This window comes from Thermobia domestica, chromosome 10 (genome assembly GCF_964235325.1).
Source record: "Thermobia domestica chromosome 10, izTheDome1.hap1.1, whole genome shotgun sequence".
Lineage (NCBI taxonomy): Eukaryota > Metazoa > Arthropoda > Insecta > Zygentoma > Lepismatidae > Thermobia > Thermobia domestica.
This window is the reverse complement of record NC_137463.1, coordinates 186,509,767-186,528,506: the sequence shown is the minus strand read 5'-3', so window position 1 is coordinate 186,528,506 and position 18,740 is coordinate 186,509,767. Positions and strand designations below refer to the sequence as shown.

At 34.6% G+C, this 18,740-nt stretch overlaps 1 protein-coding gene across 1 annotated transcript in view; it reads left to right on the top strand.

Moving 5' to 3' along the window:
* Positions 1-18,740, top strand: part of LOC145662882 (tyrosine-protein phosphatase non-receptor type 13-like) — a 1,067,674-nt gene that overhangs the window by 947,008 nt on the left and 101,926 nt on the right. Inside the window, exon 5 of the mRNA XM_081728845.1 lies at positions 10,492-10,587. Within this exon, the coding sequence (XP_081584971.1) occupies positions 10,492-10,587 (96 nt within the window). The remainder of the gene's footprint in view (positions 1-10,491; positions 10,588-18,740) is intronic.

Sequence of the window (18,740 nt, the reverse complement as noted above, 5' to 3'; positions counted from 1 at the left end):
AATATAATTGGTAAAGATAGGCACGAGGGACGGTGTGACGTCATGCGTCCCCCTACCTTTTCAGATCCACTTTTACCCCTGAGCATATCTGTGTTTGCAGTAGAAACAATGTTATTATGAGTGGAAATAATTTTATTCCTTGAAATCAATTATGCATTAGGCTTAAATGTTAAGCCTGTATAGTATTAAGAACATATCTTCCTATTGATTAACCCTTTGGGAGCTTTTGGTACAGATCTGTATCATGGCGTCGACCTTCGGAATTATTTTTAAATATAAATCTCTAGTAGAGCTTTTCACACCGAGTTTTTTGCATTCATTCAAGCGGGGAAGCATCAAAGAATGTGTTCTATGGGCATTTTGCTGTCACGCGTGCGATGCCTGGGGGCAGTGACGTCACAAACATGGACGAAGGAAAAAAGAAAAGGGTAAAGTTTAGAGCTTTATTTTAAAAAATCCTGACACATCGCTATTAATCCTAGGATCATGGCCGTACCTCGTTGTGTTCGTAATGAAGGAATGTATCCAACTCTACGACTCAAATTTCCCTATTATGTACCAGTACCCGGAATATCTCAGCCAAAGTGGAAAAAGGGGATTTTTCCAGGAGTTTTTTCCTATTTCGGGAATTCCTTCCCTCAGGTACATGTGACATGTGAGTGATACCGTTTTAAACCTAGCATCATTCCAAACAAAACAGGGTACGAACCATGATCGTAGGGTAAATAGAGATTTTTCAAAAAAAAAAAAAAAGTTCTGAATTCCCCCCCCCCCCTTATTACGCATTTTTAGTCAATGTGTTTAGTAAGGTAGGTACAGTGTGATCCCTATTTGTCGTAGGATCATGGTTCGTACCTCATTTTGTTCGTAATGATGGAATGTTTCCAACTGTACCACTACCTTTGCGCTGTCATGAAGCTGAAGATACAAATTTCCGAAAAAGGGAATTTTTTGAAAATTTGAATTTCCCGCTACTTCTTTATACATTTTGGATGGGAATTTTTCACCTCAAGTACATGATAGGGACATGCAAGTGGCACGATTACAAACGCTGCTTCATTACGAACAAAATTAGGTAGAAACCGTAATCCTAGAGTAATAGTCTTGGTGCTAGAGCTGATTTACTAATTTTTGGGTAGTAATTTCTAATGTATTGTTATTCAATAAGCTCTTGCGCCAAGAATGTTCATTGTCGGATAATGATTCGACAATGATTCATTTTGTTTGTAATGTAGCAACATTTCAAACTGTACCACTCACGTGGCATTAGCATGTACCTGGGGGAACAAATTCCCGATTTTTTTTATTTTTCCTGACAAAAATCTTTTTTTCCCAATTTGAGCGGACCTCAGTTTCGTAATGGTTAAAATGTTGCATATCTTTCAGGGCATTGTTATTATTATTATTATTGTGATTATTAATATTAATATTGTTATTTCTATCTATATATATAACATTGAAAATCACTATGTTTGTGACTATAAATATCCTAAATCGCCCAATCGATCTCGATCAAATTTTGTAATATGGATAAGGTTCGAGGCTGGGCTGGTTTTAGGCTATTTACTTTGATGGTAGAACTGAGGGGAGGGAGTTTAAAAATAAATAAAACTTAATAACTCGTGAATCACTCAACCGATCTTGATCAAATTTTCAACATAGATGAGGTTCAGACATGGGATCGTTTTTATGATTTAAATTTGACGGAGCAACGCAGGGGAGGAGGAGAAGGAGGGGAGATATATAAAATCAGTTTATATAAGACTAAAAGTGACTATTTTTTTAACTTGATAACTCTTGAACTATCCGACCGATCTCAATCAAAATTTCAAGATACATGTGGTTCGGATCTGGAAAGATTTTTGTAGTTTCACTTTAACGGTAGATCCTAGGGGAGAGGGAGGGGATTGGGACGTATTAATAAAAACTAATAAAACCTAGTAACTTCTGAACCACCTAACCGATCTCAATCAAATTTTCAACATACATGAGTTTAGGGACAGGAATTACTTTAGGCTATTCACTTTGACGATGCAACGTAGGGATGAGGGACGGGGAAAGAAATTTAAAAATGATCAAAACTGACCGGTATTAGTATTGAATCCATAGTTTTCGGGGTCGATGAAAGGAACAGTGACACTTCTGATTCTGTTTAAATCCAAGTTCAGCTCTGATAGTTGGAGAGGTAGAGGTACAACGTAGGGGAGAGGGATAAACATTTAAAAGTGATCGAAAATGACTAATATTAGTGTTGAATCCATAGTTTTAGGAGTAGCTGAGGTTAAGAGTGACAATTCTGATGCCGTGTGCCGCAGCATGGAGGAGGGGAGGGGGAACATATATAATAATGATCGAAAATGACTAATATTAATGTCTAATCCATAGTTTTCGGGATCATTCAAATGAATAGTGACATTTCCGATCCGGTTTAAATCAAAAATCAGCCCCCCACCACTTGGGAGAGGGGGAGAAAGATATATATATATATATATATATATATATATATATATATATATATATATATATAATATTTATTTATATAAATGATCGAAAATGGTCACTGTCAGTGTCGAATTTATAGTTTTCTGGGTCGCTTAGATGAACAGTGATACTTTCGATCCCGTTTAAATCCAAATTCAAACCCGCAACTTCGGGGTGGGGGAGGAAGTGATTGTTTAAAATCATCGAAAATGACCAATATTAGTGCTGAATCTACATTTTTGGGGGTCGCTGAGATGAAAGGTGACACTTCCGATGCCATGGCTCGCAACATGGGGAGGTCGATATATATATATATCAATTGTCAAAAATGACCGATATTAGTGTTGAATTTATAGTTCTTGCGGTCGCCGAGATGAGCATTGACACTAATTGAATTACGGAAAATATTAGTTATTTCTGCAGTATTAGAACACGAATTACACTTAATTTACAACTAAGAGAAAAGATTGTTACTACGTCATAACGTTTTCAAACATTAACAAAAACTGTGTAAACATGCTTGCTGAATAAACAATAAAAATTAATGGCAATAAAACACACTAATACAAATATTCTATGTGCATTTAAATTATTTATTTCAACCTAGCGAAGCGGGTAATATATGCTAGTTAAGAATAAAAATAATGTCCAGTATCATATCACTGCAGTCTTGTAACTAAAAACTCGTACGTACATAAATATGTTTTAAAATATCTGGTTCTTACATCGAATTTTATAATACAATAAACGTAATGATAATCAATATTTCTTAATGACTTGTTTCTTGATTTTTCTCCTTTTGTAAACGAGCGAGCTGCTATTGTTTGTTATCGAAGGCATCGAAAGTTTCAGAAATACTGAATTTCAATACTAACGCTCATACAGTAAATTTTTCACATACTGTTTTTTCAAAATACTAATCATGATACCGAAATATTCTACAAACCTCTACTAAATTAATGGATAAACTTTGCGAAAAACAAGTCTAAGAGATGTTTTCACTTAATTATCTTCTTAACAATTAATAAAAACAATTAATTGGATACATTAAAATAGGAATTGAGCTAACGCTCCTCTGCGGAGAAAGTACAAAAGTGAAGCCAAAACTTTTGTACTAGCTTTCAGTTCAGTCGAACTTCAACGACAGACAAATTTGTTGGGATTATTTCACTGTGGACGATCAGTCTTTGGTGGTTCAGGGCTTTTATGGTTTATATTACCGTGCAAAAAAGGAATGAAAAGGGGAAGCGTGAGGGCGTGCCAGCGAGCGAGAAACAGAAGGACCCACATATTTCTAGTCCCTGAATAAAATTAACTGACTTCAAGAAGGAACGAAGATTGGCAACTCCTTGTCTAGAAAGAAAAAAACACGAAAAAGGAAAACAATAAAAACTCTGATTTTCAATAAAAGACGTAATAAAGAACAAGCGATTTCATAAGAAATATTAGTCTTTGTGTTAGAGATAATTTTCTTGTAAGTATTCCATTTCATTTTTTGTTTCCAGTTTAGATATATACATTTTATAGTAATTATATTTGAATGTTATGTACGCATTTGTTTTATTGATATTGAAAAGCATATGCCACACCCACTGGAAATAGGACAGAGTTAGAAAGTGTAATTTGGACTAAGTTCGAACGTATTTTCTCACGTAATATTGTAAGAACAGTAACATATTCAGAAACTGAATGTTGAGCCTAATAATTTGAACATGTCTGTATCTTTTTTCCCTTTTTGTAGTAAAAAATAACTCAGGAATTTCAGTATTATCTTCTATTTTTTAGTTACAATGTAACGTTATTTAACATAATTGAATGATATATTACCTTAATTCTTGATAAGTACTAAAAAGTTACGTTGTAAACTTTTAATACCCTATTATATGTTTTCCTTTTTATATTGGAAAGTAACTCTGGGAAGATGTAATATTATCTTTTAAGTATTACAATATAAGTTCATCAACATTATTAAATGGTGCGCTACCTTTACCTAGATAGTTCTTGTAAATACTAAAAAAAATACGTCGTAAAGTTTTAATACCCTATTATAGTTTTCTCCCCGTTTTTGTGTTGGAAAGCAATTCAGAAAATGTAATATTATCTTTTAAGTATTACAGTATAAGTTCATCAACATTATTGAATGTTGTACGCGCCTTTGGTGTGGGAGACCAGGGTTCGATTCCCGGCGGGAGCTCATGTGGTTCGGATTCCACGTTAATCAGTAGGTCCACGTCTCATATAGCATCGCTGCTGAACGGGACGTTAAACTCAAAATCAACTCAACTCAACATTATTGAATGTTATGTTATTTTTATCTAGTTATTATTCTTGTTCTTGTAAGTAGTAGATAGTTCTTGTAAATTCTAAAAACTTACGTTGTAAAGTTTTAATTCCCTATTATAGTTTTTTCCATTTTGTGTTGGAAAGTAACTCTGAGAAAATTTAATATTATCTTTTGAATATTACAGTGTAAGTTATTTAACATTATTGAGTGTTGTACTTCCTGTATCTAATAGTTCTCGTAAGAACTAAAAAGTGACGTTGTAAAGTTCTAATACCGTATTATAGTTTGTTTTTTTTTCCTTTTTGTATGGGTAAGTAACTCAAAAAAAAATATTATCTTTTTAAGTATTACAGTGTATTATTTAATATTATTGAATATTATACAACATTTTGTATATTTTTTCTTTTTTACATTGTAAAGTAACTGAGGAATTTTAATACTACTCGTATTTTGATTTATTAGAATACAATGTTGTGCAACTTTAGCATGTATTTATTTTCTTGAGTACTGAAAATAACGTTATAAAATATTTTTTAAAGTGCTAAAATATTCCGTTGTAAAATTTTAATATTTTCTTTTATTTTTGTAAATACAAAAAAAGTAAAAATTGAAAAATTTTAATATTTACTTTCTCTAATATTCTGAAAAAAAGTTAATTTACTACCAAATATCCTTAAGGATTGTTTTAGGTGGGGTGGTGTAAAATGTTTATGCTTAATTATAAGTGGCAGGTGTTCTTATAGATTTTTGCTCGCTGTTCGTCAGTTGCTGAAGACAACTTTCAGCGATTTTGACAATAGGGAATGTCTTTGTTTAAGATGCGTTTATCTGCTGAACAAATAAGGTAATAAAATAGAGAGATCACAAAGGGGAACGAAGCTTACTCCCTGCTGTGAAAAGTAAATCAATATTAATTTCAGATTGTTTTTCTATTCATTAAGCAGAAGTATTAATTATATCATTTGGATTCTTTCATGCACAAAACTGACTTCATAAAGAGAAGATTTTTAAACTAGCGTCTGCGCAAATTGACATAATTTGCTGTGTGAAACAAGTCCTTCAATTTTGATTAGTGAAACATTTGTCTGCATATAACATACCATAATGTATCATAAGCGAAGTGCGTCGTAGCCACATGCTCTGTCTTTGATTTCAGATATTTCTGAGTTTTAGATTTCTAAAATAGAGAAATAAAACTTGTACCAAATAGTTCAGAAGCTCAGCAATTTTCTTCCGTTTTGTTTCATATTGTAGGAAAAGAAGAAATTGTCAAAAATAGCAGAAATAAGTTTAAAAATATGAAATGAAATTTTTCAGTTTAACGTCCCACGAATATGCCTTTTAGACTAAGGGAGATGATGCTTAAAGCAAGTGAATGTTGTTGAAAAATCTGGAGGAATGGTAAAGTGGGAAGAAACGGTAGTACCACTAGAAAACCCACGGATACTATGTTGTCCACCACAAACTTACTTGGCCGGGGATCGAATCAGGGACCCCACGCACTAGAGGTAAGCACTCTACCAATGCGCCACGGTGTCTCCAGAAATTAGTTCAAATCTTAAAAATGTGTCCTGTGGTATCTTGAGGCATATCAGAATTTGTGAATAAAAGAAAATAAAGATGCCTTTCAAACCAAGAAGTTTGCAGGCCACAACTTAACGTTAAAAGAGGATGAAATTCACGTAGGAGCAGTTGAGGGATATAAGAATTTGAGTTTTTTCTTCTACGAAAGAACTGGGAGAAACTATAGAGCAAAGTCTGAGAAGAATCAGTCCATTATGCTTCACTGAGTTTGAAATTATTAGGATTACAGTATTCAAAATTTTACTTCAACCTTTGGTGTAAAACTGGGTAGTTTTTGAAACCAAGGTATTTCAGGCGTTGTTATGAATTTCCAGCCATTTCCTTAGGCAAGTTAACGTCCTATACAATGTTTGTCCCGAAATTATTGCACCCCCTTTTCTTCTACCGCGACTATCCGTCACACATCATTGCCGCTTGCATGGAAGGATGGGTGGAGTCTTGGGAACACAGCGCAACCAGCGCCAGTTGGCTCCAAGCTCTTGGAGAGCCACAGTGCCTGTTTCAGTGAACCCTTGTGTGAGTGCTCGGTCGATTCGAAGGGAGGGTCCTTGTTGAATTTTTTTCCACCTGGGCAACCATTCAACGCCAAATTCTACGTCCAATTACTGAAAAGGCTAAAGGAACGGCTCAACCGCCTCAGGCGTGTGATCAAGAATTCCTGGAAACTGCACCATGACAATGCTCGCAGCCACACCGCCTTTATGACGACCGACTACCTGACCAAGGCCGGTATCTCAACGCTCCCCCACGCACCTTACAGTCCTGGTGTGTCCCCGCCGACTTCTTTTTGTTCCCGAAGATTAAAAAATCCCTCGCCGAACAGCATTTGGGGGCCCTGGAGAACATCAAGGTGGCTACGAGGAGGTTACTAAAGGACATGTCTGTGACCGATTTCCAAGACGCATATAAAGCATGGACATCGCATTGGAACAAGTGTGTTGAAGCATTCGAAGAATATTGAGTAATTGTACGAATCGGTTCAATAAATTGCTTAAAATAAAAATAGGCATATTATTTTCGGGACAGACCTTGTATGAGTGCCAAACTGAGTTAAACAGTGTTAGGATTTGTGAATTAGAGACTTCAAGAATTGTGGTGGGGATTATGAGAGGTGAAATGATACACAATAAAGTTATCAAACTATTCTCCTCGACTGAAAAAAAGTAAAGATGCTTACGTGGAAGTCTGCTGATAATCGAAAGAAAAAAAATAGCTTTCTAACAGTTTGTCCTAAGTTTGACTTCTCTATCTTAAAATTTGCTGGATACATGCTTGTAATTAAGAGCAGTGGCGCAAATCTATCATTAACATGGGGGGGGGTAAAACCGTTCCCATAATCCTTTTCATTTTTTTAAATTTTTTAAGCGATGTTCATAATAAGCGATGTTCAAAATATTTATGAAGTTGAAAAACAATGCTGTGGAGGATCAGGGGAACAGAGTTGTCTTCAACATTGGGAAGCGGGCATATTTCACGTTTATTCTGAGGGGACATCAATTTCATCTCATTTTCCTTTGTGGCAATCAGACACAAATCATCACATTTCTCCCCCCCCCAAAAAAAACACACACACACACATTTCAAATCGGATTATTGGGGGTCAATCCCCAAGTTCCAAGATTGGAGGGAAAATGTCCCCCTCATTCCCCGGGATTTGCGCCACTGATTAAGAGATTTTGTGAACGCTCAGTGAAATGAATTAATTGAAGTACTTCCACTAATTAAACAATAATATTAGTAAAATGCTTCAAATAGTGTCAAATATTCCACTTCCCTAATCTTACAAAGAGTTTGGAAAGTTATTTGAAAAAAAAATCGTAATATTTATTCTACAGTAGTTACTTGGTGACTCAGTGGTAGAGTGGTCTCCCTCTGATTCGGTCCCAGGGTATTTGAACTTGTGATAGATATTATTATGTCTAGATTATCTCGTTTCACTAAGTCTTTTATGTTAATTCACTTTCATTTTTAAGTAAATAGAAAACTGTAAATGAGATTATTTTTAAATTGAAATGCGTTTATATATTCGTACTCGCAGGTCGAACTTCTTTACACAGTTTACACGTGTCTCTATCAGTGTTATTATTATTATGAGAACAACTTACGAAGTTTGTTCAATATCAAGTTCTTGTTATCTTATTTTCACGTCAATGCAATTTTGAGTTAGTTTCCCTTTCACGAATTAGCCTTGAAGTGTGTTTTATTCGCTATAAACAGTAAGCAAATAGTAGGTACTCGTATACTTGACAAAATTGATTTCTCATGTGAATAGCTTGTCTGAAGATGTGTGTGTAGCACATGCTCTACTTAGTCTATTTGTCATTCTAATACTATTCTCTCTGAACGAAGTTACCTAATTTTCTGACACTGAAGTTGCTCTTTGAAGCTAGTTCATACATATATATGTGATTTCGTTTGTTTCTTCCTCTTCCATAATTCGCTTCAGTTTAACTTTGTTGGGTGCAACAAAAGCTTATATACTGTTTTCTCTATTAGATATTTGTGATTTACTAAAGCCTGTTACATAAGTGTTATATCCATAAATTTTTGGAGCTTTTGGTTTCATCGTGCTTGTAAATATTCTGCCATTACTGGAAGATTAATTGCCGTAGATGCCGTAGACAACAAGCTTCAATGTTGTGCAATCCTCTGCTACTTTCTTCGTTTTTAGAAAGTTTGCTTTACCAAAATTATTTTACATATTTACACTAGCCGTGTGTCCGACCGTTTGTCCAGGACACAAGAACTTTAAAGATCTACTTGACGGATCACTACCAATTTTGGTCCGATGTAGAGGATTAAAAATTAGGAATCGAATTTGTTAATGGATGTGATATTCCAAACGTTGAAGAGCTCCTTCGTGGCTAAGCGGTTAGCGTACGTGCCTTTGGCGTGGGAGACCCGGGTTCGATTCCCGGCGGGAGCTCATGTGGTTCGGATTCCACGTTAATCAGTAGGTCCACGTCTCATATAGCCTCGCTGCTGAAAGGGACGCTAAACTAAAATCAACTTAAAATCAACTTCAAACGTTGAAATCAACCGTTTATTACTACAGACAAAAACGATAGCGGGAACCGGTTTTCTGCAAGAAATTAAGCGTTTCAACAGTATATTTCATCTCCATCAATAACTCTCTACTAACATTGGAAGTGACATAAATCCACCACAACTTTTGGTTTCAATATTCATCTACATAGAGCAAAATCTATAACAGATAGTGCATGCATAGAACAAAAGAGATAGCAAAAGGGCTTTTGGGAATGAATTCACCGTTTTAGGAATAAGTTTCATCTTCCATCTGCCATCTGTTGTTCTTATATGCTTTAAACATAACAACAACAGATGGCAACACTAGTACTCATATATGTTATCAGACAATTCATAGACTTACAAAACTATTTTCGTGACAAATTACAGAAAACATAGCACGTTACTCGTTACTTGGTATAAATGGCAAATATAATGCGTAAAGCTTTACTCGTAGCAAACTATAAAAACAATGCAAATACTCACTGCCAGTTACTAGTGATTTAAGATATGTTCGGAAGGCGATGGTCTTGGTGTTGAATTAACATAAAGCAACACGCTAAAGCGGTAGTCATTTTGTGTTGTTTTAACACCTCATTTTTTGCTGTGTAGTATCCTGATGATAAAATTGACAAGATTGTACTTAGTTTTTTTCATCTTAATAGATGACGTGATTATTGTGTAGCATCACTTTTTACGTTTACAAAATAATTTTCGATTATTATTATTATTATTATTATTATTATTATTATTATTATTATTATTATTATTATTATTATTATTATTATTATTTTCTCGAACTATGCGTGAGAATTTACACTCATCTAAAATGATATAGATACGCATATTTGAAACCATTTCCAGCATCCTTTTAGAATTGCCATTTCATGAATAATACACATATCTACTTCAAAAGACTCACGTATAATAGTTTTCTCAGTGGGATAAATAAAACAAGCATTAAGTTTCTAAATTTCAATGTCCCAACATATCAAGACGGAACATTTCCGCAACTATGGTCATAAAAAAAAAATGTAAGTGTCCAAAATGAAAAGTAATCTTGTTTGAAATTAACTAAAGAATAATTACGATGTGTTTTCTTTTTCTCGTTTCAGGAAATTTCAAATTACTGCAAAAAACACAGTCAGGAAAAGCCATTTTATCATTCGATAATGGACTTGTATAAAGAAGTAATGGGAAGTCCTCCTAAGGTAAATTTACAACAGAGATTTTATTTCTAGTTTAAATATTAAGTGAATACTAATTAACTGGAAGCATATCTACCATGTCTGTAATATAAGACGCTATTGACACAATAAAAATGAATCTTTATATGTTCTTAAATTTTTCTCTTAATCTTATGTAATGTTTGAGAAACTCTGTTTTAATAGGTGTTTTAATAGTTGTATTTACATAATTAATAAACTGTACTAGCAATATTGAACAGAAAAGAATGCACATAGACAGAAAGAGATATTTTATTAAAAATAGAAACTCAAACTGTAACCTAATATTCATAATCTCTTCAAGAAACACATATGTACATTTAATTACTACTTTACTTCAGAAATCTTCTTATTAACTGCCATTTGTTTTATATTACATATCATAATTATCTTACTTCATCATCAATATACTTATCTGTATTTATCTTCTATTTTATATATCTATATCAATAATTCGTCGTAGCTGTGACATTGAATTCTAACACACACGATTCCATAACATTGTACACTCTTCGTCTGGTTGCTGCTTCTACATATATATTTAGATCAAAACACAAGTAAATAATTCTAATTATACAATTAGGTTATCTTCGATACTTAGATCCAGGGACTAAATAGTTTACAGATCCATATTCATCGCATACATTACCAAAATAAGATTTACACACTATTTTCGGTATATATCTAATCAACGTTCCATTTTAACATTTTAGAATATATATTTTGTTGATTTCGATTCGAAAAGTTTGCATATTTTAAAAGGACCCCGCACTTTTCTTATGGAAAGTGGCTTTCGGCTAATGTTGTTGAAACTTCGCTGGTTGATAGTTCTTAACATGTGGATCAAAAGTCTCAATGGGCACAAAGACCGAAATCCACTCTTTCCCCCCAAAAAAACCGCCTCCAATTATCTGGGGGGGATTGAACTAATTTCAGCATGTAAAACAATTTGTTGTTTTAATCAACTCAACAAGGACCCCAAACAACCACATGTTAGACTATTAAACTACCCCACTTGACACCGCCTTTTGCCCCCCACATATCCCCCCCGCGAATTACCTTACGGATGTTCCATATTACTGTAGTTTATAGTTGCGCGTATGTGTTGAAATACCTACAGTTTTGGTCTCACCTTCGATATAATGGGTTTCACGTATCGCTGATTACGAATCTGAGGTGAGAGTTCTAGAATTCAAGATGGATGATCAATATGGCGGATCAAAAACACGAAACTCCTGAATGTAGCCACAAATAGCTGTTTACTAGGGTATTTTGGGTCGTTGGTTACGAATCTAAGGTCAAAATTCTTGGATTCAAGATTGCAGATCCAATATGGTGGATAAAAACATCGAAGCCACAAATCGTAGTAGACTATAGTGTTTTTAGATCGATTTTTAAGTACGCAACATTCCTTGATACTTCACCACCATGTAGAATTATTCTTCACCCTTGTCCTTTACCAAAACGCACCACAGATATCTTAATGCTGAACGGTGTTAAATAATTCATCAATTATCTGTTCATTATTTTCATCATTTCGGTTTGCAGCATCTAATGTGGTACTTAGCAATGAGACATCGGGATATCTAATATTCTGTAAATGTCGTGCATGGCCTAAATATCACAAGACACTTGCAACGTGCGCACATGTACCTAATGTACGAGCACCGCTTTGACATGTACAGTAGTAACCTTGAATAACATTTTGATCATAATCCTGGTCATTGTTTTAGCAGACAGAGGATACCGCGATGCAATTCCTTTACTGGAATATTTAGGAATTGATCATAGAATGCCCGCACTCCTACTACCACGTGAAAGACAACTATCAACAGAAGATGCGAATACTTCTCGACTAGTTACTAAAAGTCGATGGATAGTCGAGGCAAGAAACGGGCATCTAAGATCTGTTTTTAAGTTTCTAGCACAAACGTTGAATCTTCAACATGCAAAGAAACTGAATATTTTCTATCGCATAGCTGGAGCTATTTTGAACAGATACCATCCCGTTATTTTCATGCAAGATGCAACCATTGAATTAGCTAGAAAAACTATGAAATAGGTCAATCATGCCGAACGTTGTTAAAGCAAGAGTACCACATTAGATGCTGCAAACCGAAATGATGAAAATAATGAACAGATAATTGATGAATTATTTTAACACCGTTCAGCATTAAGATATCTGTGGTGCGTTTTGGTAAAGGGCAAGGGTGCAAAATAATTCTACATGGTGGCTGAAGTATCAAGGAATGTTGCGTACTTAACAATCGATCTAAAAACACTCTAGTCTACTACGGTTTGTGGCTTCGACGTTTTTATCCACCATATTGGATCTGCAATCTTGAATTCAAGAATTTTGACCTTAGATTCGTAACCAACGACCCAAAATACCCTAGTAAACAGCTATTTGTGGCTACATTCAGGAGTAGAGATGCAAGGGCTCGGAAAAAAACCGGCTTTTTTGGAAAAAAACTCGGTTTTTTCTGCTTTGCTTTTTTGCTTGGGAAATTTTGGGCTTTTTTCAAAATTCTGCTTTAAATCGATAAAGCAGACTTTGTTTCGCTTCTCTATAACACAGAAAGTCATTTAATTAGTGGTTGATGCCGATAATAATATAAAACCTCGAAAGTAAACCATGAATTTCGAAAAGATATTTTAAACAATTTTACTTCAACATTTTTTACATTATGAATTCCAAAGGATTAACCAATGTATATAATAAACACATTTTAACCTCCAATATACAAAAGTAAGCAGAGTTGGCAAGAACCATGGTTGTTTCTGAAAATGCCAAAAACCCGTTTTGGGGGGGCAGTTTAAACCAGGCTTTTTTGGGGTTTAAACCAGGTTTTTTGATTTAGATATTTTGCTTTATGTATTTGTATTACATATTCACAGAAATAAATTGTTTCGCCTTGGTGTTATTATTCAACAACGGGGTTATGCTGGAAGAGGTCCCATAAGCTTAAAGAAGTCCGGTCAGTAAATTTCTTAAATTGAGAAACTCCCGCCCTAGCCATCGGGAAAATCCCGTCATTCTTTTAAATGTAAAACAATAACGGGAAAATCCTGTAAAATTTAATTTGCATGTAAAATTTAAAGGTCAACGTATTATAATCAGTACCGGTACGCTAAAACTGAGTGACACACAATCATAGTCAACGTCTTGCGAATAAAATCAGAAAAATAAACACACTGCTGAACAAGACTGCACTTATTTAATATAAAAACACATTTACACGTGACGTTTCGATCTTCTATCACGATGGATAGAAGATCGAAACGTCATGTGTAAATGTGTTTTTATATTAAATAAGTGCAGTCTTCTTCAGCAGTGTGTTTATTTTTCTAAAACTGAGGTATTAAATTAGAAATTTAGTATGTAGGTATCATTGAAAGTCCAATCCAAGCTAATGTTGGAAGCTAAGTAGGCAATCGATAAATTTTACCAATTTTAATCAATATATTTAAGCAACCTTCGCTTCTTTATAAAACAACAGGCATGCAGAAATATATAATTTGGTTTCGTTTTGTATGTTTAGGCTTAACATCCTTACGTAATACCGAGGTTATCAAGGAGAAGACTTTCGCTTAAAGTGACATCCGAAAGAGTACTTGGTTTACACATGAAAGAAGGGTTGTGGTTCGACCGAGAATTGAACATGGGACACCTTGATTAAAAGGTGAAAAGGAAATAAGACTAATGCAGATGGTTTGACATGTGAAACGTCACTATGAAGTTCACACGATTCGCATTTTTGTTCTTTTAATTTTTTTAGTTTAAACCAGTTATTTAAAAAAAAAAAACAGCTGGTGTAAACGAGCCAACCCTAAGAGTAAAAACTTCTTTCAAAAAATACACAAATAACTAGCAAAATTGTATGTAGTACTTTCAATTCAAAATATTCCATACCCTCTTTTTGAAACAAAATAAAAGTAAAATAAAACATAAGAGAAATGCTTAGATTTGTATGATACAATTACAGGCTGCACATGGTTCTGTATATTCTTGAAATTCTACAGTCAAGTTTTTTATAACCACCATCAAGGGCGCCCATCAGGGGGGTTAAGGGGGCGCTTGTTCCCCCTAGAGGAAAATGTACTTCAGAATATTGAAAATCCAATAGGATTTTTACATTAGTTACAGCAAAATTTGAAACTATTTTTGAAACGTCGCTTATACTTCCTCTCCTTGGAAACCACAACATGGGCGCCCTTGACCACCATCACGGTTTACCCAGTCCTCAAGTTTTCTGAATTTTTAACAAGAGGGATTCAACATATCATTACGGAACAAACAAAAAAAAAAAAAAAAAAGACTACGGAATATATTTAAGTTAAGCTAAATACAACTGCACAACAAACGTGACTGAGTGGTTGGCTTTTGCGCTTCTATCGGGAAATCCGGGATTCAACCCAGCATTCGACCATTCTGACAAAGCCTTCCTTCATTCCATCTGAGAATGTAGAAATAGTGTGTGTACTGGCCGACTAGGAGTGTAGGAGTTGGCCGACTTCCTTTCTTATTGTTTTTAAATCGTTATTATTACTAATTACCAGCAGTGACGGTTTTGCGAAGGTTTAGAGGATCGGTCTTTCGAACTGAAGCCTGTTCTCCAAAGTTGTGGAATGTCTAAAACGAACGAAATATCTATTAGTTATGCCTTTACTCATAAACTTTAAGCTCCCGTCAAATAAAAATTACGAATATTTAGAAAAACTAAACATTAGTAGTAAGAAAACCCCTCCCAAAACACTTTTTTAAATTCGCCACTGATTCTCAGTATAAAATGATCTTCAAGGTTGTATCCGGAAGATTATTGCTAAACATATAAACGAAACGAAATATAAGTTATGCCTGTACTCATAAACTTCAAGCACCTCCCAAATAATATTAGGACTTTTTAGAAAACGAAACAATCAGAGAAACCCCTCCCAAAGTACTTTTCTAAATCCGCTATTGATTATTTGTATAAATTGGTATTCAAGGTTGTATCTGGAAAATTATTGCTAAATCATTGCACAACTACAGTATAACAGAAATGTGGAAATACGGTTTGACGGACATATTGAAAAACGTATGCTTTGACGGATATATAGAAAAACGTAAGTTTAACTTTCGTGCTAGAAGCTGGAGTACTAAGCTCTTAGAAATGAAACACGGATGACAAACTAAAATGATCTAGAGAAGGAAAAAATGTCGATAACTCAAAAGTTAAAATGAAGTTAAATAACCTGTAAAATTGCCCTCAAATACTACATTCTTCATGTTAGCTTTAATTCGTAAAATATGTGCTCCATCCATCTTGATGGTGAATTACAGAGCTAAATATGGCATTCAGGTCGTGGAAATCTTATCTAACTATAGAATATACTATAAGAAAGCTATTTGGATAGAAAAATCATGAAAATGAAAAAAGCCAAAATTTCCAAAATTCTCGGTTTTTTTCCAAAAAAGCCGGCTTTTTATGTGAAAAAAACCATCGATTCAAAAAAGCCGGCTTTTTTGCATCTCTATTCAGGAGTTTCGTGTTTTTGATCCGCCATATTGATCATCCATCTTGAATTCTAGAACTCTCACCTCAGATTCGTAATCAGCGATACGTGAAACCCATTATATCGAAGGTGAGACCAAAACTGTAGGTATTTCAACACATACGCGCAACTATAGACTACAGCAATATGGAACATCCGTAAGGTAATTCGCGGGGGGGGGGATATGTGGGGGGCAAAGGGCGGTGTCAAGTGGGGTAGTTTGATAGTCTAACATGTGGTTGTTTAGGGTCCTTGTTGAGTTGATTAAAACAACAAATTGTTTTACATGCTGAAATCAGTTCAATCCCCCCCAGCTAATTGGAGGCGGTTTTTTTTGGGGGGGAAGGAGTGGATTTCGGTCTTTGTGCCCATTGAGACTTTTGATCCACATGTTAAGAACTATCAACCAGCGAATTTTCAACAACATTAGCCGAAAGCCACTTTCCATAAGAAAAGTGCGGGGTCCTTTAAATCCACGGTACGGACCAAGATCCATATTATATATCATGTAATGCGCTATATCTCAGGTCTATAATAGCGGTGCATTACAGACTCCCCTTTGTCTAACTAAAATTTTATCATTCAATAAAATTCTGACATTCAGAAATGATATTAATGTTTAGCTATATGTGAACCTACTGATTTCAAATTTTCCCAATAATTTTTTTGTTGTTGTTATAACATAAAAGAATTAGAATAAACAAACATAAAGCGAATACACAACACTCAATTACACAAATAGATAACATAACGATCAACAATAACACAAGAAATAACATAAAGATGTACACTATTGGTAGTTTTATGTTTCTTTTTACGTCGGTTGTTCATTCTTTGTCCTCTATTCCACTGACATCGTCGCCTCTTCCTACTATCACCTTTCTTCCTTTTGCTTTTTCTGTGCATTGTGCATTCTAATTTCTTACATTTTAGTTCGTATACCATCATTTGCTTCGGTCATCTTCTTCTTCTTTTCTTCCACTTTTGCCTATCACTTGTCTTTTGCTTACACTTCCGTTTCTTCCTTTCCTTATTTCTGTTGTTGTCTTCCTCTTTCTTCCTTTCTTTGTTTCTATTTCGGCTTCTTCCACTTCTCATTCTTTTCTTTTCCATCTTGGTCTATCGAGTATCTCTTCTTGGCATTTTCGTTTCTTCCTATTACGACTTCTTACATTTTTCTCCGTTTCCACTGAATTATTTTTCTTCCTTTGGTATTTCCACTTTTCCTTTCCATTCGATTGAACTTTCTTTTTTCCTTTCTTCCTTTTCCGAAGTTTCCACCAATCGAATAGAAGTTTCCGTCTCTTCCTCTCCCAGTACTTCTTCCGAACTGGATTACAGCTTTTCTTCTCGTTTGAGTATTTAGCTACAGTTGGAACTGCCAGAAATTGAGCTTTGATTTCAACCTCTTCCTCTTCTAATTTCACTTCAGTTTCTTCAGGGACTGTAGTTTCTTCAACATCTTTATTTTCAGCTGAAATTCCATCACACACATCACCTAGTCCTGATGGAAATTCTATTCTGGCCTCTTCTTCTGTTGTTCTAATTGTTATTTTCATCTCTTCTTGTTTTTCATCTTTGTTTCTGTTTCATTTACTTTTACTTTCTAGTTCTCCATTTCCATACGCTAGAATCGTTGATCGAATTTCTTTCTTAACTCTTTTTCAAAATCAGCAACTTTCCTTTCCAATTCATTACTCCTGAGCTTCAGGTATTCTGAGAAGCTTCTAACACTTTTAATAGTATTTTCTGTCATCATCTTCCTTACGATAACCCCGGATCTACATCATAAACGTTTCCAATTGTATTCTATTTCTTTACTGAATGGGTTTCCCTGCAGTCGTGATCTTCATCTGTACCTGAAATCCTTGTCAACGGTCGCCATTTTATGTAATACCCTATTCTCATCATCCTTCAGGTTTATGGAAAGGATGCTACATATACTTTGTAATTAATTATTTATTGGTTCGGGCACTGATGCAGACACTCCCACAGTTGAAATCTCCTCGATTACCTTATATTAGAGGTTGTATCACGACCAGTACCAACGTCGTGATCAGGGGTGCCCATCCCCCCCAAAGCTGATAGCGCACTCCCCCAAAACTAATAATCTCTTCCCTCCTCAAAACTCAAGTCCTCTAAAAACAATTGCCCAGTGTAGCAGTAGTTTTTATAGTACTAATAATTGTTTTTTTGTTGTTGTTTTGATTTCCTGTAGTAGTATTATATAATGCTTATAGTTGTAGTAGGGGCGGTAGTAATTATAAAAATGGCATTACTTTTATTAGTAGTCTTGGTAGTGTACAATACTAAATATGTTCTATAAGGATATTGAAGGGTATAAAAACTTCTACACACTGTGTATGGCACAGGTATTCTTTTTTTACAATTAGTAGTATTATTTTTTTCTTTACAAAATATTGATATAATTCCCTTGTACATGAAAAGTAAGACGCAAGTTACAAGTTATTGAGTTTGATACCAAAAGAAAATGTTGTCCTCGAAATTAGCCTACAAAAAGAAGTGATAACCAACAAAAAACATTCCTGTAAAAGAGCCAAGTACGAGTGGCCTTAAAAAGAATTGAAATCACAAAAATAGGC